This window comes from Cnephaeus nilssonii (genome assembly GCF_951640355.1).
Source record: "Cnephaeus nilssonii genome assembly, chromosome: 20".
In the NCBI taxonomy this organism is placed as follows: Eukaryota; Metazoa; Chordata; class Mammalia; order Chiroptera; family Vespertilionidae; genus Cnephaeus; species Cnephaeus nilssonii.
The window spans coordinates 25,985,051-26,012,689 of NC_137091.1; the positions used below are offsets into that span (position 1 = coordinate 25,985,051).

Sequence of the window (27,639 nt, forward strand, 5' to 3'; positions counted from 1 at the left end):
GAGAAACACCGATCAGCTGCCTCCTGCACACCCCCCACCGGGATGTGCCCGCAATCAAGGTACATGCCCCCACCGGAATCGAACCTGGGACCCAGTCCGCAGGCCGATGCTTTATCCACTGAGCCAAACCGGTTCCGGCAGGAAAAATATTTTAATCTTGATGTAAAGTGAGGGCCTTTTCTGAGGAAGGGAAATGTGTGATTGACTCTGAAATAATAGATTATAGACCAGTAATGAAGGCAGTTATAGTTAGCATGGTTTTCTTTAAACTGAAGGTAAGCAGTACATTTTATCAGCCCCCCAAAATTGGGGAAATTTAGAAAAACACAAAATTTCTAATTTGCTGAGTTGATCTGAAATACCAGCCTCATTTTCACATTAGCATGCCTATGCAGAGCCCCCTAGTGGTTTTTCATTAAAAATACTGTCAACTAGCCCTAGACCAGGGGTCCTCAAACTAAGGCCCGCCGGGTGTTTTTGCTGCTGCTGCCTATCTTGCTTAGCAGCCAGTGTGCATAGGAATTTGATCATAGTGTGTGTGTTTTTAAACTATAGTCCAGCCCTCCAACGGTCTGAGGGACAGTGAACTGGCCCCGTTTAAAAAGTTTGAGGACCCCTGCCCTAGACTTTTGGCTCAGTGGATGGAATGTCTGCCCAGGGACTGAAGGGTCCTGGGTTTGATTTTGGTCAAGGGCATGTACTGGGTTGCAGGCTGGATCCCCACCCCTGGTTGGGGCACCTGCAGAAGGCTACCAATCAATGTGTCTCTCTCACATTGATGTTTCTCTATCTGTGTCTCTTCCCCCTCCCTCTATTCTCTCTAGAAATCAATGGAAAAATATCCTTGGGTGAGGATTAACAAACAAACAAAAAATACTGGGAGATGATATAAAACTGCCCATCTGTTTCAGACTACCATCACTGATCTACTTTCACTTTAGAAAGGCCATTTCTGTTTCCCACCTTTAAAACATTCATTCCCCTCCCCCCGTTCCATTTAAGTATTTTTTTAATAGTAACATTTGCTAAAAAACTGATAAAGAGGGAACCAGAAAATGTGAAAATCCTAACCATGACTGCCCAACTTTTTAACGATCTCTTATTCTCTCCATCACCTTATCTGTAAAATGGTGGTAGCTATCTACCTCTGGTTATTATTGTGAGCATTAAAGAATATATGAGAGCACCTTCAAAACAAAAAAGTAAAATGTATATAATTACCCCTTTTTATTTCCAAAGCAGATAGTCAGATTAATTACCCTGAATAATAATTACACAAATAGGAAGACAATCATCCGGGGTATCTCAGATACCTTCTTGCTAAGGGTGCAATGATACAACTCAACAGTGATATGGCCATTGGCACAGTCTTGGAAAGAATGTTTTCTGTTTGCTGAGGAGCAGGAAAGATTTGTTATTTATCTCCCTTCTCCCTCTGGGGTTTCATTTGCTGTTTATTCACCATCAGAAGGTGTTAGTCAGAATACTTTCCTTTTCCTCTAGTAACAAGGAAAATGATGGAGGAGTTTGTGTGCTCTTGCTGTGTGAGTACATATATATACCAGGTGTACCGGTTAATAATGCAGATTTTGTAATCAAAGAAAACACGATAATTGCAAAAGAAACATAAAAAGTGCTTTATTCAAAGTAATGTCCACCGCTAGCTACACATTTCCCCATCTTTCAGGTAATCTGTGGATAACGTCCCAATAGAACTTTTCTTTGTTTTAAGGCAAACCATTCAGAGACCCAATTTTCCACTTCTTTGTACGTTTTGAAGTGCTGCTCAGAAAGTGCGTGTGCCATCGATTGGAACAAGTGGTAATCTGAAGGAGCAAGGTCTGGTGAATACGGAGGGTGGGTTAATACTTCCCAGGCAAGATCTTTTAATATGTCTTTAACTGGTTTTGAAGTGTGTGATGGTGCATCATCATGAAGCAAAATTACTTTGCCGTGTCTTCTAGCACATTCTGGTCCTTTCACGATCAAAGTGTGGTTCAAATTGATTATTTGTTGTTGGTAGGTGATCTGTATTAACAGTTTCACCTGGTTTTAGAAGCTCATAATACATCACACCTTCCTGATCCCACCAAACGCAGAGCATTGTCTTCTTTCCGAAGCGATTTGGCCTTGCAAGTTGGTGTTGATGGTTGACCTGGATCAACCCATTATTTTGTGCATTTAGGATTCTCAAAATAAATCCACTTTTCATCGCCAGTCACAGTTTGATGCAAAAAAAGACTTTATTTCATGCCATTGAAGCAACGTTTTACTGATGACTTTCCGGTTTTCCATTTGTCTTTTGTTCAGTTGATGTGGCACCCATTTTCCTTCCTTTCAAATCTTTCCCATTGCTTGTAAACGATCAGAAATTGCTTGCTGAGCAATGTTTAATCTTTATGCAAGTCGTTTTTGAGTTTGACATGCATCTTCATCCAATAACGCTTGTAATTTTTGGTCTTCAAACTTTTTCGGTTGACCTGGACGTTATTTTGTCTTTCACATCGAAATCATCACTTTTAAAGTGTTTAAACCAGTGTTCACAAGTATCTTGAGATGGATCATGTTCACCATAAGCTTCCCGAAGTATTCAGCAGCACTTTTCTTCAAAATAATGAATTAAAACTTCCCGCAAATGCTTTTGGCACGAAATTCGACATTTTTAAGCATAAAATTATCTATGATGTTAACACCTTCAGCAAATTTGACATATGAAGTTTTGAAGCTTGTTGTCAAAACAACAAAATAGCATACATATCAAATTGCATATGTATCAACATATGTGTAACTCCATCTATTAAAAAAAAGTCCGCATTATAAACTGGTACACCTAGTATTTATATTTACCTATCCTACCTAATAAAGAGGGAATATGCTAATTGGCTGTCACGCCTTCACAAAGATGGCAACACCCACAGCCAATAAGGAGGGAGTATGCTAATTGACTGCCACACCCTCAAAGATGGAGGCGCCCACAGCCACAAGATGGCGGCGCCCAGTCCCCTCAGCACTGCTGGGGCAGCAGACACATGGAGTGGCCACCTGCCCCCAGGCAGGTCCAGCCGCTCCGCGCGCCTGCCTCCAGAGTCTCCCAGTCCCCTCAGCCCCGCAGCCACCCAGGGCCAGCCTGAGGCACAGGCAAGCCTCGGATGGCGGCTGCCCAGCCACCCAGGGTCACCCGAGGCTCAGGTAACCAAGGCTGGCTGAGGCTTGCACTGCTGGCAGTGGCAGCAGCAGAGGTGTAATGGGGGCGGGTCACCTCCCACCCCTTAGGGCTCCCAGACTGTGAGAGGGGGCAGGCCGGGCTGAGGGACCCCCTCCAGTGCATGAATTTTCATGCACCGGGCCTCTAGTGTGTATATAATATCTCTCCCAGAAATATCCACATATTACAGTTGGCTGAATTAAAATATCATTTGGGACGGTAAATATGCTTACACTATAAAGCACATTCACTGTCTAAGTCAGTCTCTGAGCTCAAAAAGTTTCACTTCTATTCCGATTATGTAAGTGAAAACCTGAATGATTTAACTTTCTTAAGGATGTCATCCATGTGCCTTACTGACCAAACTTTCACCTTTCTTTGTTTTTCCTCTTCTCTTTTCTAAGTTAGCAGACAGAAAAACAGTATCAGTGGTTTCTTTTTCATGATATTAAAGGTGACCAAAAAGTACTTAATATTATCAGGCAATTAGATTTTTGCTTAAGAAAAATCACATTTATGAATGACTAAAAGGAAACATTTTCTTGGAACCTTTCATTGTTATGGCTTCAATTACCTTAAAACAAACAAAAACTTTAGTAAGTTAAAATTCATATCTTCACAAATACTAGCATAGTCACTAAATGATATATTAACAGCAAAACAAAAAACATTAATGAAGTTGAATGTTTTATTATTAAACTTCCTTATTTTCCTGCGAGGCTGCTACTTCAGTGTATAAAAATAGCACCAGCAAACTCAGTATATTGCTAAATTAAGACAGTATTGTTCATCATCTGACACTGTGACAATATAAACTTTTCTCTACTGCCTGTTATTTCCAATGGAAAGATCAAGTATTTTGACCCAAATCCAAAGACTGATGTAAGCAAGTTACAGTATTATATAAGGCTTACGATAACAATGTTATCCTTGAAATATATAATTTTTATTACTAAATTTTACCACAGATAATTTCAGGAATTCTGAATATTATAACTGCAGCCTCGCCTAAAAACCATAGGGTGTTGTGGAAAAGATGCACATTGTGTTTATCTGCCATCATTAGATGGTTAAGTGGTATTTTCGTCCAGTAGCATTGTTGTAGTTTCTTTTTTCATGGGAATTATTAAATCTTTTATCCATCACTAAGTTAAGACAACTATGCTAGGTAAGTTGTTTCAGACTACTTTATTTAGGTGGGTTCCATTTTCACTCCTCAATAGATTTTATGTATTTCTCATATGCTTCTTCACTCATTAGTTCATCTAGTTCTGAGGGGTTACTCAGTGTCATCTTGATCAGCCAACCTGCAACCAAAGAAAAGTATCTTATATTCCAAATTACCTTTTTAAAGAGTTAAAGTCAAATTCATTAAAAAATGTAAAAGTTTTATTTTAAATTAGCTTATATTTAATATTATTTTGTATTTGTTTCAGATGCACAGCATAGTGGTTAGACAATCATATGCTTTATACAGGGATCTCCCCCCTGATGTTTTGAGTACCCACCTAACATATACACAATTATTACAATATTATTGATTGATTATATTTCCTATGTTGACTGTTTTGTAACTACTAATTAGTACTCCTTATTCTCTTGACTTTCTCACCCAACTCTCCAAATGCCTCTCCTCAACAGTCTGTTATCTGTATATATGAGTTGGTTTCTATTTGTTTGTTCATTTATTTTATTCGTTAGATTCTACATGTAAGTAAAATCATATAGGATTTGTCTTTCTTTGCCTGACTTATTTCACTTAACATAATACCCTCTAGGTCCATCGATGCTGTCACAAATAATAAGATTTCATTCTTTTTTTTATGGCAGAGTAATGTATATGTGTACCACAGTGTTTTTTTTTATCTACTCATCTATTGATGGGCACTTGTGTAAATAATGTACAATGAACATAGGGGTGCATATATTCTTTTGAATTAGTATTTTGGGTTTCTTCGGCTATATACCCAGAAGTGCAATTGTTGGGTCATAAGGTAGTTCCATTTTTAATTTTTTGAGGAACCTCCATAGTGTTTTCCATGGTGGCTGCTCCAATCTGCATTCCCACAAACACTGCAATAGGATTCCCATTTCTCCACATCCTTACCAACACTTGTTTTAAAATAAATTCTTTAGTGCCTCAAAATTAATGTAGTATTATTTACCTCAATGACCCATTTGTTCAAGGAATTTTAAGTTTTAGCATTTATAATTAAATTAATATCCTTGCATATCATTATCGAAAAGATTAAAACTAGAATAGATTCCACTATAATGGATTAAGAACTGTTAGATTGTAATAAGCATCAATAAATGACACTGAAGACTTTACATAGGGATCCAAGTATACAAGAGACCAGGTATAACTTTCATTAGCAAGAGGAACACCAACATTGTTAACTACTGATGTGAAAGACATAAAAAGTAGAGAGTTAGAAGGGCTTGGTGACAGGCAACAGAGAACTACAACCTAATCCTAATTTTACCATTTATGGATGTGTGACCTTAACAGATAAATCCTTTCTGGGCCTCATTTAATCTACAAAATGGAGAAATTGCTACTAGCCTACCTCACTGGGTAACTGTAAAGATGAATATGTGAGAAAACGGAAAATTAATGAAATAAGTATTATTCTGTTATCACTTACATCACAATATAGATGCTTTATGTTTGAAGAAGTAAATACTTTGCAAGTGTTTGATACTAAGAACCCTGTAAAATAAGGCCGTGCTTTATTTTATCAACAAAGATCTTAATAAACATAACCTTAGATATTCAGCTTATCTGTGCTTTCTTTATTAAAAGCAGAACATCTCTATTTAGTACCAAAAAGTGCTAAGAGATAAAGTCACAATCCGCTAAATTTTGCTTTTAACTCCAGATTAACAACTTACCGTCTTCATAACAAGATTTGTTGACAAGTCCTGGATTTTCTACAAGAGCTGTATTAATTTCAGTTACTTCTCCTGACAGAGGAGAATAGAGTTCACTAGCAGCTTTCACACTTTCCAAAGCACCAAACTCATCTAAATTAAGAAAATATTAAATGTTAAAAGTTAATGACCTGAAAATGCCAATATAGAAAATTGGTCACTTCAAGTACAATCATGATAAAATTCCAAGTATCTTTATTTAAAAATAAAATCGTAAATTTTGTCATGTTTGTATCACCTATGAGAATGGTATCAATATCCTCAATAAAGCAGACCTATTTCTTTTAGACAGAGTAAACAAATGGTGATGTATCTGAATACCAGAAGTGCTTGAGTTCACTAAAACTAAACCTTCTTTCAATTTACTATGGCTCAGAAAAAAATAAAAATAAAAATTCAGAATATTCCAGTAGCAGTAAAGTACCTCAGACCAACCTTTCTACAGATACACCAAAAAAACAATTATGTGAAGGATCTGTAGGATAACCAAAAGGAAAGTCAATGATTGGGGAAAAAAAAAAGGACTCAAACTGAGATCTTCTTTTATACACTGCATACACTGATAACACCACGCTATCCAAAGACCACAGTGTAATTAGAACACAAGTAGAAAACCAGTCTTATTTCTTTGAAGGGTCAAAGGATGAAGTATGGGGCTGCCAAGGTGGTTGGAAAATGAGGGTTTCCTAGAAAGAAAGGATCAGTGAACATGAAGAATGATAATCTGAAATTAACCAATCTAAAGAACAGTTAAAAAAAAAAAAAAGCTGGCTCTAGCAAGTTTGGCTCAGTGGATAAAGCGTCAGGCCTGCAGACTGAAGGGTCCGGGTCCCATTCCTATGAAGGGCACGTGCCCAGGTTGCAAGGTTGATCTCCAGTAGGGGCATGCAAGAGACAGCCAATCAATGATTCTCATCATTGATGTTTCAATCTCTCTCCCTCTATCTTCCTCTCTGAAATCAATAAAAATATATTCTTTAAAAAGGGCTGAAAAATTAATAGAGCCTTAGTCACCTATAAGACAATATCCAGTGCTCTGAAGTGAATGATGAGAATACAATATACCAAAATATTTGGGATACTAGAGGCCTGGTGCATGAAATTCATGCACGGTTAGGGTTCTAGGCCTGGCCGGTGATCAGGGCCAATCGGGGCCTTCTGGCTGCTGGCCGGGGCCTTCCTTTCCCCAGCTGCCGGCTGGGGCCTGCCTTCCTTCTGCGCTGCCCCCTGGTGGTCAGTGTACATCATAGCGAGCGGTTGAACTTCTGATTGGTCAAACTCCCAAGGGGACAATTTGCATATTAGCCTTTTATTATATAGGATAGCTAAAATGGTGCTTAGGAAGAGATTAGTGTCTTTAGCTTTTGTTTATTTTTTTATTTTTATTTATTTTTTAAATATATTTTATTGATTTTTTACAGAGAGGAAGAGAGAGGGATAGAGAGCTAGAAACATCGACCAGCTGCCTCCTGCACACCCCCTACCCAGATGTGCCCGCAATCAATGTACATGCCCTTGACCGGAATCGAACCTGGGACCTTTCAGTCCGCAGACTGACGCTCTATCCACTGAGCCAAACCGGTTTCGGCTTTAGCTTTTGTTTAAAAAGAACATCTTAACTATACAATCAGTCTGCAGGCAGAGGTGGGTCTCTGGAGGCTTTGAGTCTTTGCCTAATGAATTAGTCAGAAACAGCGTTATACACTGTCCTGCAATGAAGATTGGGAGGCGTAACAGATCTACCTAATACACAGTCACAAACCCAAACAGGCAGCCAAAATAGGGAGACAAAAAAAAAAAAAAGCCCCAAATGAAAGAATAAGAGAATTCTCCAGAAGAGCTAAATGAAATGGAGAAAAGAAATTAGCAGACATAGAGTTGAGAATAATGATGGCAAAGATGCTTAACAGCATGAGAAAACATATGAAGAATTTCATAGCACTAGTAAAGAACAGGGAAGGAACACACAGTAGATTAGGGGAAGCCAAGGAATGGATCAGTAAATTAGAAGACAGTATAGAAAAAAAATCACTCAGAGAACCAAAAAGTAAAGAACAGGACAGCTTCAGGGAGCTGTGGAACAACATCATATGTAACAATATCCACATAATAAATGTGCCAGAAGGGAAGAAAGGGAGCAAGGGATAGAGAACGTGTTTGAAGAAATAATGGTAGAAAACTTCCCTAAATTGGTGAAGGAAAAAGTCATATAAGTTCAGGAGGCACAGAGAGTCCCAAACAAGAGGAACCCAAACAGGCCCATGCCCAGACACATCATAATTAAAATGCCAAAAATTAAAGACAAAGGGAGAATCTTAAAGGCAGTAAGAGAAAAGCAACCATAAGGCTGTCAGATGTTTTCTCATCAGAAACTCTACAGGCCAGAAGGCAATGGCATGAAGTATTCAAAGTAATGAAAAGCAAGGATTTGAAACCAAGATTACTATATCCAGCAAGGCTATCATTCAAAATGGATGGTGATGCCCTAGCTGGTTTGGCTCGGTGGATAGAGTGTTGGCCTGCGAACTGAAAGGTCCCAGGTACATTTCCGGTCAAGGGCACATGCCCGGGTTGTGGGCTCGACCCCCAGTGGGGGACTTGCAGGAGGCAGGCGATCCATGATTCTCTCTCATCATGGATGTTTCTATCTCACTCTCCCTCTTCCTTCCTCTCTGAAATCAATAAAAATATAATTTACAAAAATAGATGGTGAAATAAAGAGCTTCCCAGACAAAAACAGGCAAAAGGAGTTTATTACCACCAAACCATCACTGCGTGAAATGCTAAAGGGCCTGCTGTAATGAGAAGAATAAAGAGACAGTGAAACATAGGCATAAATAATTAAAATGGCAACAAATAAGTACCCATCTATCTATATATATAAAAGGCTAATATGCAAAGTGTCCCCTTAGGAGTTTGACTGGGAGACCAGGAGTTCAATGGCTTGCTATGACGTGTGCTGACCACCAGGGGGTGGTGCGGAATGAAGGAAGGCCCCGGCTGGCAGCCGGAAAGCCCTGATAGGCCCTGATCACCAGCCAGGCCTAGGGACCCTACCTGTGCACGAATTTCATGCACCAGGCCTCTAGTATATATATATAAGAACTGAAGCGACTGTCTGACCGGTAGCTATGATGTGCAATGACCACCAGGGGGAAGAAGCTTCGACTGGTAGCTATGACACGCACTGACCACGTGGGGGCAGTCACTCAATGCAGGAGCTGCTGAGCGACAGCAACTTTGCAGAATGCCCTCTTGCACTCCAGGACCCCTCGGGGGATGTCAGACTGCTGGTTTCAGCCCGATCCCTGCAGGCCAGGCCGAGGGAACCCACTCACTCCTCAGATGCCCTTCGAGCCCCAGCACCATTCCAGGTGTCACCGGCAGGGGAGGGACTGGGGAGGTTGGCTCCAGGGCATGTCCGGCCCGTCTCACCCAGTCCCACCCCACCAGCCACCTTCTAATTAATTTATTTTCAATGTGCACGAATCCATGCACCAGACCTCTAGTTAGTAATAACCTTAAATGTAAATGCATTAAATGCTCCAATCAAAAGACATAGGATAGCAGAATGGATATGAAAACATGACCCAATTATATGCTGTCTACAAGAGACCCACCTCAAAACAAAAGACTCAGGATGAGAGTGAAGGGATGGAAATTTTCCATGCAAATGGAAACAAGCAGGCCATTACAAGAGACTATATAAGTCACTACTTAAAACTAAAGGTATGGGTCCAACAAGAGGATATAACCCTGATACATATGCACCCAATGTAGGAGCATCTAAATACTTAAAAAAACTTCTGGGAGACTTTAAGGGAGAGATCAACAGCAATACAGTCATAGTAGGGGACTTTCACATCCCTCTGACTACTGGATAGATCTTCCAGACAAAAAAATTAACAAGGAAATAGTAACTTTAAAGGATATACTGGATCAGATGGATTTAATTGACATTTATAGAATATTTCACCCCAAAACTGCAGAATATACATTCTACTCAAGTGCACATGGGTCATGCACATTCTCAAAGATAGACCACATGTTAGGACACAAAACAAGTCTATACAAACTCAAGAAGACTGAAATCACATCAAGCATCTTCTCAGATCATAATGGAATGAAATTAGAAATCAACTACAGTAAAAACACTCAAAAACATTCAAATACATGGAGGCTAAATAACATTTATTAAACAATGAATGGGATACCAATGAGAGCAAGAAAGAAATTAAAAACTTCCTGGAAACAAATGAAAACAAACGTACAACAATGCAAAATTTCTGGGACATAGCAAAAGCAGTCCTGAGAGGGAAGTTCATAGCATTATAGGTCTACTTCAAAAAACAAGAAAAATTAATAATAGACTATCTACAGCTTAAAGAATTAGAAAGAGAACAACCAGAAAAGCCCAGAGTAAGTAGAAGGAAGGAAATAATAAAGTTTAGAGCAGAAATAAATGGCATAGAGACTAGAAAAACAATACAAAAGAGCAATGAAACCAAGAGCTGGTTCTTTGAAAAGATATACAAGATTGATGTACCTTTAGCCAGGCTCATCAAGAAACAGGACCCAAATAAGTAAAATCAGAAATGAAAGTAGTGAAGTAACAACTGGCACCAAAGAAATACAAAGGATTGTAAGAAAATACTATGAACAACTATATGCCAACAAATTGGACGATGTGGATGACATGGACAAATTCCCAAAAAAATAGTCTCCCAAAACCGAATCAAGAAGAATCAGAAAACGTGAAAAGGCCAATAACAAATGATGAAATAGAAGCAGTAATCAGAACACTCCCAGCGTGGCACAGTGGTTGAGCATCGACCTATGAACTAGGAGGTCACATGCTTGGGCTGCAGGCTCAATCCCCAGTAAGGGGCATGCAGGAGGCAGCTGATCAATGATTCTCTCTCATCCTTGATGTTTCTATCTCTTTCCCTTCCTCTCTAAAACCAATAAAAAAAAATTTTTTTTAAAAAGCTTTTTCATGAAAAAAAAAAAAAAGCTTAAAGAAATGAAAAGGTAAAACCACAAGCTATGACAAAATATTTACAAAATATATATCTGATAAAGAATTTGTATCTAGTATAAAGAATGCCTAGCTCTAGCCAGTGTTGCTCAGTGGTTAGAGTGCTGATCTGTGCATAGAAAGGTCTCAGGTTTGATTCCTGGCCCCAATTGGGCACATGCAGTAGGCTATCAATTGATGTTTCTCTCACATCAGTGTTTCTGTCTCTGTCTCTCTCTCTCCTTCCCACCCTCCCTTCCATTCTCTCTAAAATCAAAGGAAAAATATCCTCCTATGAGGGAGGATAAACAAACAAACAAAAAGAATGCCTAAAAGTCAATGGTAAAAAAACACACACGAAAAACAAAGAAATTGGTAAAAGACTTGACTAGAGACTTCACAAATAAAGATGTTAGCAAAAAGCACAAAGTTGTTCAACAATAATGTTCCTAAGGAAATTCAAGCTTAAACCATAATGAGATCTATAGCTTCTGGAAAACTGCTTGGAAGTTTCTTATTAAGTTAAACATATACCTACACTATGAGCCAGAAATACTACTGTATGTACTTACCCAAGAGAAGTGAGGACATACATTCACAAAAAGAGACTTATACAAAACAGTTTATAGTAGCTTTATTCATAGTAACTCCCAACTAGAAATAACACAAAAATCCATCAACAGGAGAAAGGATAAAAATGTGTCTATTCATACAGTGGGACATTCTTTAGCAACTAGAAATTGAACTACTGCCCAGCTGGAGTAGCTCAGTGGTTGAGCGTCAACCTTTGAACCAGAAGGTTACTATTCAATTCCCAGTCAGGGCACATGCCATGTTGAGGGTTTGATCCCCAGTGGGTGGTGCACAGGAGGCAGCCGATCAATGATTCTCTCTCATCATTGACGTTTCTATCTCTCTCTCTCCCTTCCTCTCTGAAATCAATAAAAAAACTGATCAACATGAATGAATTTCAAAAGTCATGACATTGGATAAAAGAAATCAGACATAATACATATTGTGTGATTCCTTTAAAAAAGTTGAAGAATGGGCAAATCTTATCTATGGGGACATAAATTAGAAGAGGTTGTCTATTGAGAAGGGTTTCAATTGGGAAGATTCATGCAGTATGTCATTGGATTGTATACTTAAGATCTATGTATTTTCATTATATGTATCAATTTAAAAATACATTTTGTAGAAAGTTTTAAAAAGGCATTTTTAAGTTTAAGGATATTACCAGCATACTTATATTAATAGAATTTTTTAATGCACAAAAAGGCTCATGACACTCACTTACTATAAAGAGATGTTCAGAAATTTATGGTCTGCTTGAGTAGCAGAGTGGGTACACAGTAAATAAAAGAAGTTGAGAAAATGAGAACTGTGCATTGATGTATAGAAAAAAAGATTATTAATCACACTGAGGGTTTTATTATGACATCAGAAATGGTTTCTAGGAAGACCTTCAAAAAGAGGTCCAACCAGGATGTTGAGAGACAGGAAGCAGAAAAAAATCGAACAAGATAAATGATGGGGAAAGTTTAAGCAGAAAAAGAGATGGCCAATACTGTCAAAGATACTTACATTATGCTAAATTTTATTTAATCCTTATAACTCTATGAAGTAGATACTATTATTATTATCCTAACTTATAGATGAGACCTAGATTATGTATGTTCCTCAAAATCACACAGCTAACATGTTGTGAGACCAGACTTGAAAACCAGGTTCTGACCCCTTTTAGCTCATATGCTTTACTACATCAAAGAAAAGCAGATTTTACTTTTTAAACTTAATAGGCCTCAATATGATTATGTGGAGTGGAGAGCAAAGAGGCTAACACCCATTTCCCTCTACTTCTTCCTACCTTCCATTATAATGTCTAAAAATGCTCATTATTCTCTTTGCCATCATCCTTACAACTAAGGGTGGCAAATATAACCCATATCTGGCTAATGAGATGTAAGAGAATAAAAATGAAAGCCTTTCTGTCTCTTCCTGTTTTTGGACATTGTCATTTGAAAATGTGACAATGTCTAAGATTTTGATGCCATGTTGTGCACTGTGACACACTGAGGCAGAAAAAGTACTAAAAGAGGTCATGTCCTTCACTGAGCCACTCAACCAATCCTCTCTTCATCTATGCCCAGACTATTTGTATTAGTATAATACATAGCCCTGGTCAGTGTGGCTTTGTTGGTTGAGCATCGTCCCGTGCACCAAAGGGTTTCCAGTTCAACTCCCAGTCAGGGCACATGCCAAGGTTGCATGCTTGATCCCAGTCGGTGGAGGTGTGTGTGGGAGGCAACCAATTGATATTTCTCTCCCTCTCCCTTCCTGGTTCTTTTAAGTTTTCTGTTACTTGAATGAAAAGCACTCTAATTGATCCTAGGTGCATAAAAGTTATTCAAGCCCTGGCCAGTGGTGCGTACGAGAGGCAACTGATCAATCTTTCTCTCTTTCTCCCCCCCCTCCCCCCCGCCATGTTTCTGATCTGGGCACTACCAGGGGCACTTACTGCCCGAGTCAGTGAATCAAGATCAGCAGATTCTCTCCGAGAACTCTAGCACACCAGGACAATAGCTGTCAAGATGTGACTCTAATCTCGGGCTTTCTCTCTTTCTTTCTCTCTGTCTCTCTCTTCCCCCTCCCTCTTCCTCCCTCCCTCCCACCCTCTTACCCCCTACTCCCCTCCTTCCTATCTCTCTGAAATCAGTGGAAACATCCTCTGGTGAGGATTAAAAAAAAAAGTTATTATTCAAGGTAAAGGTTAGGTAAAGAAAATTCATGGCATGAATGATGACAAACCAAGGTAAGAAAAATACTCACCTTGCTTGTTTAATTTTGTCCCAATTTCAGGCAGACTACAGTAAACAACATCTCCCAATGCTTCCTAAAAACAAACAAACAAACAAAAAAACTCTAAGAAATAAAATTAAACCTCCTAATAAGTAGGAGCAAGCCAAACACCGAATCCCCTGGAATTTCAGATAGTAGTACAAATTTTACATTTGATAGGCCACATTTTTTGTGTTTTTTCTTACAACCCTTTTTTTCCCCCACAGTCCAGTAATTTATTTTAAATTTGAGTATTTTCAAATTCCACAAACAAAACTGAAGAACAGCAATATTTTGTTTGAATTCTCTCTTCTGTACACTCAGTGATCTAAAACACCACAATATCCAACATACACAAACCTCAGGGAAGGGTTAGTAAATACACACAGATTGGAATCATGGTGCTCTTTGTTCTTGAATGGAATGGTCCCACAGAAAAAGCACAGGATACAGCATAACATAAGGGCACCTGTTACATATGGAGTGAGCAAAAACACACTAGCATTTTCTATATCTTACAACCCTTTAAAACACAAAACTATTCTTGGCTCAGGACCTGCAAGGAAACAGGCCACTAGCTGGACTTCCTACAAGAGACCCACCTCAAAACAAATCGTATGTCCTCCGAAAGATTACTAACTCCTCTGAGAAGAATCAATCACACTTCGTGTTTTTTCACTTCTGCAGCCATTTCTTCTTCAGCATTTGCTTAAATCTTACCCATTAATTCTTTAACTCCTAGTCACATGCCTTATACTCTTTGAAGATCTTGACTCCAATAAGAAATTATCTCTCCATCAGATTACTACCCACTGTACCACTCAGGTTATCCATCTTGTAATGTTTTGTATGTCGTTTTCCATGTAGGTTACTACACTGATAAATTCCAGGAGGTATGGACACTATACAATATTTCACAAGCACCCTGTACTGGGCTTCAGTAGGTACACAGACATACCAATGAAGATATAGTTGTCCTTGACTTTCAATACCCGATATTCCAACATTTCTATAAAATATTTTATATTTCCATCAGTTATCATCCCCTTTCCCCATAGTGCCCCACCTCCCAGAGATCCAGTTTAAAATTATTAACTGGTACTGCCATTTGACTTAACGTTTTCTTTTATACAATATTTCAAATATGGGATCAGTGGGAATAGGGGAGTTAATAGAGAAATAGATAGGCTAAATAAAAGGTCTCCCTCTGGGTAATCTGTGCCAATCTAGGTTTTTTTCCCTCTTCATCTCCCCTGGTCATGTGTGTTTCACTGTATCCACAAAACACTATCAACACTCTACCCTTTTGCTGCTTCTTTCCTTAACTACCCCAATATGAAACAAACACATTTCTTTCTTGAATAGGTTTGTTTCCTACCTTCAATTTTTAAATGTTAACCTTTCAGTATCTCTAACACTACATACTCCCCTAACCAGATTGTTTTTCACTTGTTTCACTTATGATTGATGTTTCTCTACGGGCCTGTAAAGGGCCCAAAATACTAAGGGCAGAATAAACAAATTTTAAAAGACAGAACCAACCCAATTTAGGTGACAGCAGACTATTTTAACTATTTCGAGACAATCCAATACCTGTGCAAAATTGCTGATTCCCACTGTTCCAATACCATTTTCTGTTGTTATCCATTCATGTTTCTCTGTGAATTTACGCACTAAAATAGAAGACCAATATTTCAGAAAAGCAGTAGCATCACTTCTTATAATGCATTTTTTATATCAATGCTGTCAAAAGACAAAACTTTTCCAGTATTTGGTCTGACTCATTGACATTGCCTTTCAATAGTACATGCCCTGGAAAAAATGATCGCTACTAGATGGTACATCTTAACAGTGCTATCACTTAGACAAAGATAGCTTGATGTGAACACCTTGCGCATCTTTTGGAGATTTGATTATCTGCTCTAACCTTACTTAGTCTAAATCACACACAAAAAATTTGAGGATATTTCAAATGTATAATTATCTACTAATTGGTCTGTCTTACAGAAAAGTCTGTCCCTCTGAAGACAGATTTGGAGTGATGAAGTTTTGGAATGAGGACAGACTGCTCATAAATTATTTAAGCTAAAAAATAACGTGCCTTTTTAGAGTTGACCTAAGACAGCTTCCCTGCAACTTGGTTGCTTGCAGGCAAAGTGGAATCTTACAGGAATGAAATTGACCTAGTAAATTACAACTTAAATAAGTTCTTAAAATTCCATTTTAATGGAATTCAGGCCTGTGTGGAAGAAATAGGCTAACATCATTTAAAGAAGCAAACTATAAGATAACAGTTACCTCAGAGCTAAGCCTTGAACAGGTGGAAAGTCAAGTTCTATTGATCTTTCATTGGACAGGTTAGCCCTTGGCTTTCTTTTTTTTTTTAAAATATATTTTTATTGATTTCAAAGAGGAAGGGAGAGCGAGAGAGAGATGGAACATCAATGATGAGAGAGAATCATTGATTGGCTGCCTCCTACACGCCCCCACTGGGGACCAAGCCCGCAACCCAGGCATGTGCCCTTGACCGGAATCAAACCCGGGACCAGTCAGTCCACAGGTTGACGCTCTATGCACTGAGCCAAACCATTTAGGGCTTGGCTTTCTTTATGAGTTTCTCTTCAAAGATATGGTGGCCCTAGCCAGTTTGGCTTAGTGGATAGAGTGTTGGCCTGTGGACTGAAGGTTACTGTGTTCGATTCTGGTCAAGGGCACATGCCGGGGTTGCAGGCTCGATCCTCAGTGTGGGGGGTGCAGAAGGCAGCCAATCAATGATTCTCTCTCATCACTGATGTTTCAATCTCTCTATCCCTCTCCCTTCCTCTTGGAAATCAATAAAAAAGTTTATTAAAAAAAAGATATGGTCAAATATTCAACAATTCCTGGAAGAAAGACTGACCAAAATTTAAGAGATATGAAAAAAATTATTTAGGATTTAATGTTAAAAGTACTTGCTTTAAGAAATAAGTAATTTTTTATTATTTTTATTTATTTATTTTTAATATATTTTATTGATTTTTTTACAGAGAGGAAGGGAGAGGGATAGAGAGCTAGAAACATCAATGAGAGAGAAACATCGACCAGCTGCCTCCTGCACACCCCCTACTGGGGATGTGCCCGCAACCAATGTACATGTCCTTCCTTGACCGGAATCGAACCTGGGCCCTTGAGTCCGCAGACCGACGCTCTATCCACTGAGCCAAACCGGTTTCGGCAGAAATAAGTAATTTTTAAAAAGTATATACTATCTTACATATATATTACTTTCCAAAATGAAGTATTTTTTTCCAAAAATAATGCATCAGAAGTGAATGGGAAATGGTTCATTAATTCCAATACTGTTTTAAAGTAAGCCATGCTGGTTCACTCTTCCCCTTACCCAAAGATAGTTGTACTTAAAACAGCATTAAATTGCTTTGATTACACAGCTCTGATGCGCAAAAGAATGTAAAAAGAGTATAGCTTATTCCTTTCTTTCCCCCTTAGCATTAAAAAACTTTAATTTTGTATTCAGTGGAAAAAGTTGCAAAATCTGTGACAAAGGAATTTGCTTTGCTTTGTTCCATTTCAAATAACTGAATGCTTTTAGATCAATCTAATCCTATTAAAAAGCTTAAGATTTGGCCTCACTGATGTTGCTAGGTAGTTAGAGCATTGGCCCACTGATTGAAGGGTCCTGGGTTCGCTTGCCATGCCAGTTACGTACCTCGGTTGCAGGTTCAATCCCTGGCCCCAGTGGAGGCTCGAGTTTGGGAGGCAGCCAATTGATGTGTGTGTCTCTCTCCCCGCCATCCCTTCCACTCTCTGTAAAAGTCAATGGAAAAAATATCTTCATTCCTTCAGTGCGGATTTAAAAAAAGTTTGAGGTTTATACTTGATGTTCTGACTGCAACACTGTCCCCACCTTTCATTTTTTCTTGACTATTTCATAGTTCAGTTTGGAAGCTCTTTCCTGCCACAAGCCTAGTCTAGCCCTTAAAGACTGGGTTCCTGGGCCCATCTACCACGTTCCCATAGCACTCTGCACTATTCTCCTCCCACCATATCCCCAAACACACTCATAGAACTTAACATACTACTGATATAGCCCACTTACCAATTTTCCCCAGGAAGGTAGATTATAAGTACAAAGCAAGCAAGTGCAGAGTTTATTTTATTTGTACTCCCATTTCTAAACAATTTAGTAAACTCTTAAAAGTTGGAGTTAAGTAATTTTTAAAAGTTTAAGGAAAAGGGATTCTGAGCAAAATATCTAGTATATAATTATTTGGCTACAACACTGAATTCTCCCTATCATTCTCTTACAACTCTAGAACGGGTTGTTTAAAACTAACATACTTTTTAAAAGGCTGGAGAACTATAAATATGACTTCTCTGAGACCATTGTCCTGATTTTGGCCTTGCCATCTTACCTAATTGTAAAGATAATCTTAAGAATAAGATGGCTCTCACATTCAGTTTAGCAACTGAACAAGCAAAAGTTTAGAGGAAGAGGCAGCCACATTGCTGAGCTAAATGTGCCAAGGTCCACTTGACTTTTAAGTCCATTTAAGCCTTTTTTCTAGGCCAGGCTATTTAGGTTCAATGATTAGTACAATTCTTTAACCCTTGGCACAACAGGAAAAAAGTGGACAGGAGATTATGTAAATAATTACTTTCTTACTGAGCTTTGAGCCTCAGATAATTAGGCGTTTTGAGTAATCTATGTAAGGTTTGTATTTCCCTTCTTTCAAAGTCACTAGGCAGACAAAATATATTAATATCGGTCCATTTCTTGCTATTTGATTCTATGAATTAAAATTTAATAACATCAAGTACTTACTATGTGCCAGGCATTACGTACAACAGTTACATTACTATTATTTCACCCTCCTAACAACTCTGTGAGGTAAGACTATCATTTCCATTTTCCTGATGAGGGAAACGGACAAAGTTTTGCTTGCTATAACTAGTAAAAATCTAGATCCAGTGCTTTCACTTCAATAAGTGCTCCTGCTTTGCTTTTACTTGGAGTTCTCATTGATATGATCCGTGGAGCAAACTAAAAGCCTATTATTTGTCTCCACTTTTAGGGTCCACAAATGAGAGCTAACCTAAGGTCACGAAGAAGCTCAGGGCCACTAGCCGGATTCTCCAGGAGCGAGCGGCAGACTCCTGACCGGGACGGGGCGATCGAGCGTGCTCCAGCACCCCGCCCCCCCCCTCACCCTCCCTAACCTGCAGGACAAAGGCTGCGGTGTCGGCCACGCCACTTAGGGAGGGGAGGAGGGGCTGCACAATTAGAGATCCCAGCAATAAAAGAAGTGTAAGTCGCACGGCTTGACCCGGGCGATCAGCACCTGGGACTTGAGGTAAGGATCAGGGCGAGGAGGGAGGCGTCCCAGCTCACCCCCACCCCGAGGCAGCCCAGCTTAACCCACGTGCCCACTCGTGCTTACCCAACAGCAGACTGGGACCAGTGCGCAGCGTCCGGATGGCGCCCGCCCTCAGGCCCCAGGGCCGCGGCGGGCAGGGCGTAGCGGGCGCCCACGCGGTGCGCAGGCTGCAGGCCGCGGCCCGCACGATCCGTGCGGCTCGGAGCGCCATGTTCGCTGGAGGAGTTGCGGCACTGCTCCAAGGCCGCCCAGGCGGGTGGAGGCGGGAGCAGGGGCAGCCCTGGAGCGAAGGTGGCCCGCACGCGGGGGCGGGGCCTGGGAGTGCAGGGGGCGGGGTTTGGGTAGGGCGACGCGAAGGGCGTGAACTTGCTGAAGGTCCTCAAGCCCGGAAGGGGCAGCAGGGGAGGGAAGAGGACTAGTGCGAGGGGCGGGGACTAGTTGGGCTGCTGGTCTGTGGAGCGGGGACACACCAGGAAGGGTGGGGCTACACCTCTGGACTATGCTTCCAGGCGAGTTAAAGTGATGGATCAGCAAATCCCTTTTCCACAACTCGCCTGGGGCCTGGGCGGATTGGGCGGGTTGTAGGCATTCCCTAGCCCAGGGGTCCTCAAACTTTTAAAACAGGGGCCAGTTCACTGTCCCTCAGACGGTTGGAGGGCCGGACTATAGTTTAAAAAAAACAACTATGAACAAATTCCTATGCACACTGCACATATCTTATTTTGAAGTAAAAAAACAAAACGGCATAAACACCCGGCGGGCTGGATAAATGTCCTCGGCGGGCCGCATGTGGCCCGAGGGCCGTAGTTTGAGGACGCCTGCCCTAGCCCTTGGGCCCAAGAGTCCCAGGGAATGCAGGGTACTCCCAGTCCTGTTAAAGGATGTGGTCCTGACTTCCTTACGGAAGTTCAAGGGCAGGCAGAGTTGGATTCAGTCAAGTCCAAACAGAATCATTCCAGGAGAAGATGGTTGTTGGGCATTGGCCAAGTGCGTGCTGACATAACTACAGTTTTTAAATTAAATTTATTGGAGTGACATTGGTTAATAAGATCATATAGGTTTCAAGGGTATCCTATATAATAAAAGGCTAATATGCAAATTGAATGGCGAATGACAGGTTGCTATGATGTGCACTGACCACCAGGGGTCAGAAGCTCAACGCAGAAGCTGCCCCCTGGTGGTCAGTGTGCTCCCACAGGGGGAGCCCCACTCAGCCAGAAGCCCTGAGCCTCTCCAGCCTCCACAGCAGCACTAAGGATGTTGGACATCCCCTGGGGGCTCTCAGGCTGTAAGAGGATGCAGGCGGGCTGAGGGGACCTCCCTCCTCTACCTCCCTCCCACCCCCACGAATTTCTAGTCACAGCTGTTTGTCAGCTGTGCCCAATCAGTTGCTCAGAGTTGTGGTCAACACAACCCTTTTAAAGACCTGAGTCCCTCCCCCACTGATCTGTGACAGCCCAGCCTGTCTGTTGCTGGAATTTCCTGGCAGCCTGTCCCCATTTCCAGGGATGTATTTGGTCGTGCTGATATTCAGCCCTACTGAATATCAAAGTCCATTGGCCTTCCAATGTCTCTTCTGCACTTTTATGCTAATTGCTCTTTGCTTTAGCCTCCGACACATCATTGATGCTTCTATCTCTCTCTTCCTCTTTGAAATCATTAAAAAATATACTTAAAAGAAAAGAAAAAGTTTCTTAAAATTCAAACGCTGGCAAGATTGTCCAACTTATTTTACCAAAAGATCATATATCATTACTATTATTATAAAACAGTATTACACTATTCATTCTAAGTGACAAAAAGATATTAAACAAACATAGGCTAGTAAAACTTTAGTTCCCCCAGTTAAGAAGATTGCTTTTTAAAGTAATCAAGTGTTAACATAAGAAACATTCAAACCTGTAAAGAATTTTTGTTTGAGCCAAACTGTCAACAATTGCCAGGAAGCAAAATCTCAAAGCATTGAGGCGATGCTCCTGAGAATGGTGGTTTTTCACTTTGTTTTATACATTACAATCAAAAGAGAAGACTCCAAGGTCCTGGGAGCAAGGTTGACTCCCAGGTTGGAGTGGGGTGGGGCTACAACTCCTAGCCAGGTTACAATGTGCTTTCTTTAATTAGAACAAAACAATCAAGGTTAACAGAGCATGATTAATGTTTCTTATAACTATAGCTAGTCCCCAATATTCTATTTCTACCCCTAACACCTCTTCCTCTCATTCTCTCTTCCTGTCCTTTTCTCTCCTCTCAAACTGCTTTCTTCTTCTTTCTCCCTTTCTTTTTTTTAATAATAAATCTTTATTGTTCAGATTATTACAGGTGTTCCTCTTTTTTTTTCCCCAATAGCTCCCCTCCACCTGATTCCCCACTCCACCCCATGCCCTTACCCCCCGCCATTGTCCTCATCCATAGGTGTAAGATTTTTGTCCAATCTCTTCCTGCACCCCTCAGACCTCCTCCCCCCTGAGAATTGTCCATCCCCTCCCTTTCTATGTCCCTGATTCTATTATATTCACCAGTCCATTCTGTTCTTCAGATTTTTTATTCACTTGATTTTTAGATTCACTTGTTGGTAGATATGTATTTGATGTCTTTTTGTTGATCATAATTTTTACCTTTACCTTTTTTTTTCTTCTTCCTCTTCTTAAAGAATACCCTTCAGCATTTCATGTAATCCTGGTTTGGTGGTGATGAACTCCTTCAGCTTTTTCTTGTCTGTAAAGCTCTTCGTCTGACCTTCAATTCTGAATGATAGCTTTGCTGGGTAGAGTAATCTTGGTTGTAGGTTCTTGCTGTTCATCACTTTGAATATTTCTTGCCACTCCCGTCTGGCCTGCATAGTTTCTGTTGAGAAATCAGCTGACAGTCGTATGGGTACTCCCTTGTAGGTAACTAACTGTTTTTCTCTTGCTGCTTTCAAGATTCTCTCTTTGTCTTTTGCCCTTGGCATTTTAATTATGATGTGTCTTGGTGTGGTCCTCTTTGGATTCCTCTTGTTTGGGGTTCTGTGCGCTTCCTGAACTTGTAAGTCTATTTCTTTCACCAGGTGGGGGAAGTTTTCTGTCATTATTTCTTCAAATAGGTTTTCAGTATCTTGCTCTCTCTCTTCTTCTGGCACCCCAAAAATTCGGATGTTGGTACGCTTAAAGCCGTCCCAGAGGTTCCTTATGCTATCCTCACACTTTTGGATTCTTCTTTCTTTCCGCCTCTCTGGTTGGGTGTTTTTTGCTTCCTCATATTCCAGATCTTTGGTTCGACTCTTCGGGTATGGTGATCTACAGTTGAGTTTCTGTATATTCTTTATTTCAGACAGTGTATGCTTAATTTCTGACTGGTCCTTTTCCATTTTTTTGGTATTCTCATTAAGGTCCTTGAAGTTCTCTTCAAGTTTCTCAGCGGTTTTTAGAAGATTCTTGAGTAACCTTATAAATGTGGTTCTGAACACTGTGTCATCCAATAGTTTACTTTCCTCCATCTCTCCCATTCATGATATGCTTTGGTGTCTCCGCATTTTGGCTGCCTCCCTGTGTTGATGGAGTGGCTTTGTGTGGTCAGTGACCTATAGGGGCTGGTATCTCAGCTTCCCCAATCACCCTAGGTGGTCACTCTTGGTACACCCCTTTGTGGGCTGAGTGCAAAGTTTTGGTGTAGTTAAGCCTTGATTGCTGTTGGTACCCTGGGAGGAATTGACCTCCAGGCCAATTGGTTGTGAGGACCCGCTGTGTCTATAATGGAAGCACTGCTGCGCGGGAGACACGCTTGTGGTACAGGGCTTGTTTCAGTGGGGCTTTGGTGCTCACTGAGTCCACCTCCCGAATGTGTCACTGATGGATGTGAGGAGTTGAAATCTGGTGTCTCACACTGACCTCTAGGTATGCTGGCTTCTGGATCTCCAATGGGGTGCAGTTCAGCTGCTGTCTGAGCTACCCTGCAGGAGCTACAGTGAGAACTTCCGTCCTCTCCTCCCTGCTTGGAGCTTGGAGGCTTTGGAGCTGTCTGTACCAGGTTGCAAGTTTACTAGTTTAAACTGCAATAGAGAAGGCCATTCATATGCAAAAGCCGCTGCTAGGAGCTTGGGTGTGTTTGTAGATTGTGCGGGGTGGAATCTCAGGGCATCACTAGGCTAGGGCGTGGCAAACAGCGAAGGCTAGCAGTGAGCCGCCTCCAACCGTGTCCCCGCAACCGCGTCCTCGTGTCTCCGCAGCCAACAATTCTACCTCCAAGCAGCTCTGCTAGCACGCCACCCTCACTCTCCGACCCGCTGGCAGACAGCCCAGTCTCTCCCCAGAAACTGGATTTCAGAGAGATTGGGGGCTTGTCTCTCTTCGGATTGAAGAAAGCAACGCCCGCCTCCAGCTGGGCTCCGCCGCCAGTTCATATCGCGCGCGCGCACGCGCACTCCCCTGTACCTCAGTTTTTCAGCGTTTGTGCCCTGATTGCTCCCGTCTCTTTCGGTCTAGTTGTAGAGGTTCCGCTCAGCCAGCTTTCCTGTGGTTCTGGGTGATAGCCGTTCTGTCTTTTAGTTGTAGTTTTGGAAATTGTTGTGGACGGCAGCAGCCCAGATGTTTATCTACGCCACCATCTTGGATCTCATTCTTTCTCCCTTTCTTCCTCTTACTCCATCTCCCTCTCTCTCCCTCCCACTTCCATTCCTTGTCCCCCTCTCTGTCCTTCTCCCTCTCCCTTTTCCTTTTTCTTGCTCTAATTCCCTTTCCCTCTCCCTTTATACTAATTCTCACTTTCCCTCTCTCCCTCTCCACCTCTCTGCCTATTTCTCTCCCACACCATCTCCTCCTTCTCAGACTCTCTTTTACTCCCTTCCTCTCCCCCTGGCTCTTCCTCTTCTTCCCAGGTCTCTCTCTCTTTTCCCCCCATCTCCCTCTCTCTATCTCATTCTCCCTATCTCTCCCACTATCTTCCATTCCCATTTTCTCCCTCTTCCTCTTTCTCCCTATTTTTTTTCCTTTTCACTCTCCCTATTTCCCTCTACCTCTTTCACTCCCTCTCACTTTCTTCTTCTCAGTCTCCCATCTCTCACTCTATCACTCTCTCACTTCCTTGCTATTCTTCTTCCTCTTTCTCTCCATTCCTCTTTTCCTCTCCCCATCTCCCTCATTCTTCCACCCTCTCCATCTCTCTCTCTCTCTCCTTCCTCTCCCACTCGCTCTCTAACTCCTCCCTCACTCCCTCTCCTCCCATTTGTATTTTTCTCCCTCTTTCTCTCCCTCTCTTTCCTCACTGTGCCTCTTCCTCTCCTCCCATTCTCCTCTTCCTCTCAGGCTCTCTTTCTTTTCCTCTCACTCTCTCCCCTCTCTCCTTCCCTCTCCCTCTCTTTCCCTTTCACCCCCTCTTACTCCTTTTTTCCCCCTTATTCTCCTTCTCTCACTTCCTATCCCCCACTTTTCTCTCACTCTCCTTCTCCAACTTTCTCTTCTAGTCTTTCCCTCTCAACTTCCCTTTCCCTCTTCTTCTTCTCTCTCTCTATCTCCTACTCTCCTCATTTCTCTCCCTTTCTCACTTTTTTCTTTCCTCGCCATCTTTTTCTCTTTTCTCTTCCAACTCTCTTGCTCTCTTTCTCTCCCTCTGCACTCTCTGCTCTCCCTGTATCCCACTGCCTCTCTCTGTCTCTCTCCATCGTTCTCCCTCTCCATCTCTCTCCGTATCTCTCTTGATCTTTCTCCATCTCAAAAAAAAAAAAAAAAAAAGAAAGAAAGAAAAGAAAAGAAGAAAGGGGGGAAAAAAAGGCAGAGAATTGAGACCTAGCATGGTCTGTTTCTTGCTTAAGCAGTGAGCCCAGTAACCAAGTTCTGAGAAAAGCAGAGGTCATGCCTCCATTCAAGCAGACAGAAAATAATTGTTCTGGGAAAGACAAATTTTATGGAGTGGGCACGAATCAGGAAAGAAACACTGAGGTGGAAACACTTAAAGAACCTTGAACTGTGCACTGAGCTTCTGCCTCGTTAAGTTGGGATTGTCCACACTTCTGTTCAGTGCCTTGCCCTTGCAGGGGCTGTCATGCTGTATTTTCATCTGAGCAAATAATAGTCTTTTTTTTTTAACCCTTGCTATGTGCCTGGGACTGTTGGGGGCCTCAAGAACAGCACCAAGTGTTAGACTACTGGGCAGGGTGACAGCCTGTTCCAGGAGCCAGCAAGCTTTGGGGCATATGTGAATGATGGCTCAGATAGTCTGTGAGGAGATTTAAGGGAAGCAATTTCTATTGTGGCCCGGATCTAGCTAGCTCAAGGTTGTCAGGGGTCACATCATGGTACAGTCTCTCCTTAACATGTAATGTGGTTGAAAGAGTTGGCAGCTCGAATATTTAAGTCAGTAGAGAAGTGGAGAGTAGATGGAAAAGTTGAGAAAGAGAAATGAAGAATTTATAACTTCTCCAGATTTCCTATTTAAAATAGACTGTTTTGTATGTCTCGGTAGGTTTCTGTACCAGTTTATTGGGAGACATGTGTACACCTTGCTATGGGTTATTTGATGAGCATCTCTGCATATATAGCTTATACCCATACCTGACACAATAGAGAATAGTCATGGGCTTTTGGGTGGATGGAAGATAATGAAATCGCCAAGGTTTTATGTATATTGCATGTTATGTGGCTCTCCGTTTATAAAAGATCCTAGGTTTTTGATTGTCAGGGTAGCAGGGTGTGATACTGATTCAACCATTATAAAAAGACGTTTAAGCTCTCGTCCAGATAAAAGGCAGTAGTTCGACTCCGCCTTGATTACATCAGCTATTGAAAGACTTCATCAGGCATGCATGCTCCTCTCATCTTTTTGTTCTGCCATCTTCAGATTGTTCCCCATGGTCTCAAAGATTCTGATAGCAAGGAGGAAAGCATAGAATGGATTGGGAGCAGGCAACCTAGAGTATCTGCTGCAATGGATGTGTGAGGAGGGACAAGACAGGGTGACCTGGAGAGGATGTGTGAGGTGCTTCCCCTGCATGGGGGAGGGGAAATGTGCACTTATCCACACAGACATCTGGAAGCCTTTTATTATCTAGATCTGTAGTTCTCAGAATTAGGGGCATGGTTAACAAGTCTGACTGCACATTGGAATCACCTGGGTGGCTTAAAAAAAATATTGACAACTGGGTCCCAGCCAGAGATTCTGATAAATTGGGATGAAGTCTAGGGATTCTAGCATGCAGCCAAAGTTGAGAAGCAGCCAGATGTTTGGGAATCATTACACACTTTGCTGCTCTTGCTCATCTCATCCCAGGAGACTCACAGTGCACATTTAACATATTAAAAGCTCCGACACACACACACACACACACACACACACACACACACACTAAAATAAAATAAAATAAAATATAGTAATTTTAAAAAGCTCTGACAGTTCCCATTCTAAAGAACTTGAATAGCCTTTTATAATCCAGTGTTTCCCACATTTATTTGATCCAGAAACATTTTGGGGGGTCATTACACCTTTTATGGGTTGACTTGTGCCCCCTGAAGAGATACATTGAAGTCCTAACACCCATTACCTCAGAATGTGACCAAATTTGGAAATAGGAACTGTTGCAGATGTCGTTAAGACCAAGTCATAGTGGAGTAGAGTGAGCCCTCAATCCACTATGACTAGTGTCTTATAAGAAGAGGAAAAGAGACAAAGAGAAAGACACAGGAGAAAAGGTCAAGTGATGGCAGAGGCATCTACAAACCAAGGAACACTGAGCATTGCTGACAAATGCTAGAAGCTAGAAGAGAAGACTCCTCTGGAGAGCCTTAAGAGGGAGTGTGGCCCTGTTGACATCTTGATTTTGAGCTTCTATCCTCCAGAATTCTGAGACAATAAATTTCTGTTGTTTTAATACCCAGTTTGTGGTACTTTGTTCCAGCTGCCCTAGCAAACTAATGGCATCCAACAGCATCTCTCAGACACAGTTTGAGAAACCCTGAACTAGAACCATTCAAAGGCAACCCCTGACTAAGAAAATAATTAATAATTATTAGTCTGTAAAAGACTAATGAAATAATTAGTCTGTAAAAGAGTTTTTTCCCCTTGAAGTCCATACTATTTTTATTTCTAGAAGAAAATTTATTTGGACAGTATATCACAGGTAGTGGCAATTGTATGTGTATGTCTATACATTTTTTATTAGCTTTTTTACATGCCACTCTTGGTAACTTATCCATGGACACAGAAAACATTGACTTGGAGAGATTACAGAATCAATGGTAAGTGTAGGCCCGAGGCTCTGGCCTTCTGCTGACTCTACAGAGGATTGTGTGTAGTCGAACAGC

General features: G+C 41.1%; 1 protein-coding gene across 1 annotated transcript; it reads right to left on the reverse strand.

The window, feature by feature from the left end:
- Positions 1 to 1,215: 1,215 nt before the first annotated feature.
- Positions 1,216 to 19,726, reverse strand: GCSH (glycine cleavage system protein H). Its single transcript, XM_079760070.1, has 5 exons — positions 19,433 to 19,726; positions 15,588 to 15,667; positions 13,986 to 14,049; positions 6,101 to 6,232; positions 1,216 to 4,512 (listed from the first exon to the last, which is right to left on the reverse strand). Exons 1-5 carry the CDS (start codon positions 19,578 to 19,580, stop codon positions 4,415 to 4,417), a joined length of 522 nt encoding a protein of 173 aa, XP_079616196.1. The 5' UTR covers positions 19,581 to 19,726; the 3' UTR covers positions 1,216 to 4,414.
- Positions 19,727 to 27,639: the final 7,913 nt, after the last annotated feature.

What these genes read in the sequence shown, in the direction of transcription:
- GCSH (XM_079760070.1), bottom strand. Translation starts at nt 19,580, where the DNA reads ATGGCGCTCCGAGCCGCACGGATCGTGCGGGCCGCGGCCTGCAGCCTG. An exon ending in GAATCAGCAATTTTGCACAG is followed by an intron (nt 14,050 to 15,587) that starts GTATTGGATTGT and finishes GTTTGTTTTTAG; the next exon opens with GAAGCATTGGGAGATGTTGT. An exon ending in CAAATCTTGTTATGAAGACG is followed by an intron (nt 4,513 to 6,100) that starts GTAAGTTGTTAA and finishes CTTTGGTTGCAG; the next exon opens with GTTGGCTGATCAAGATGACA.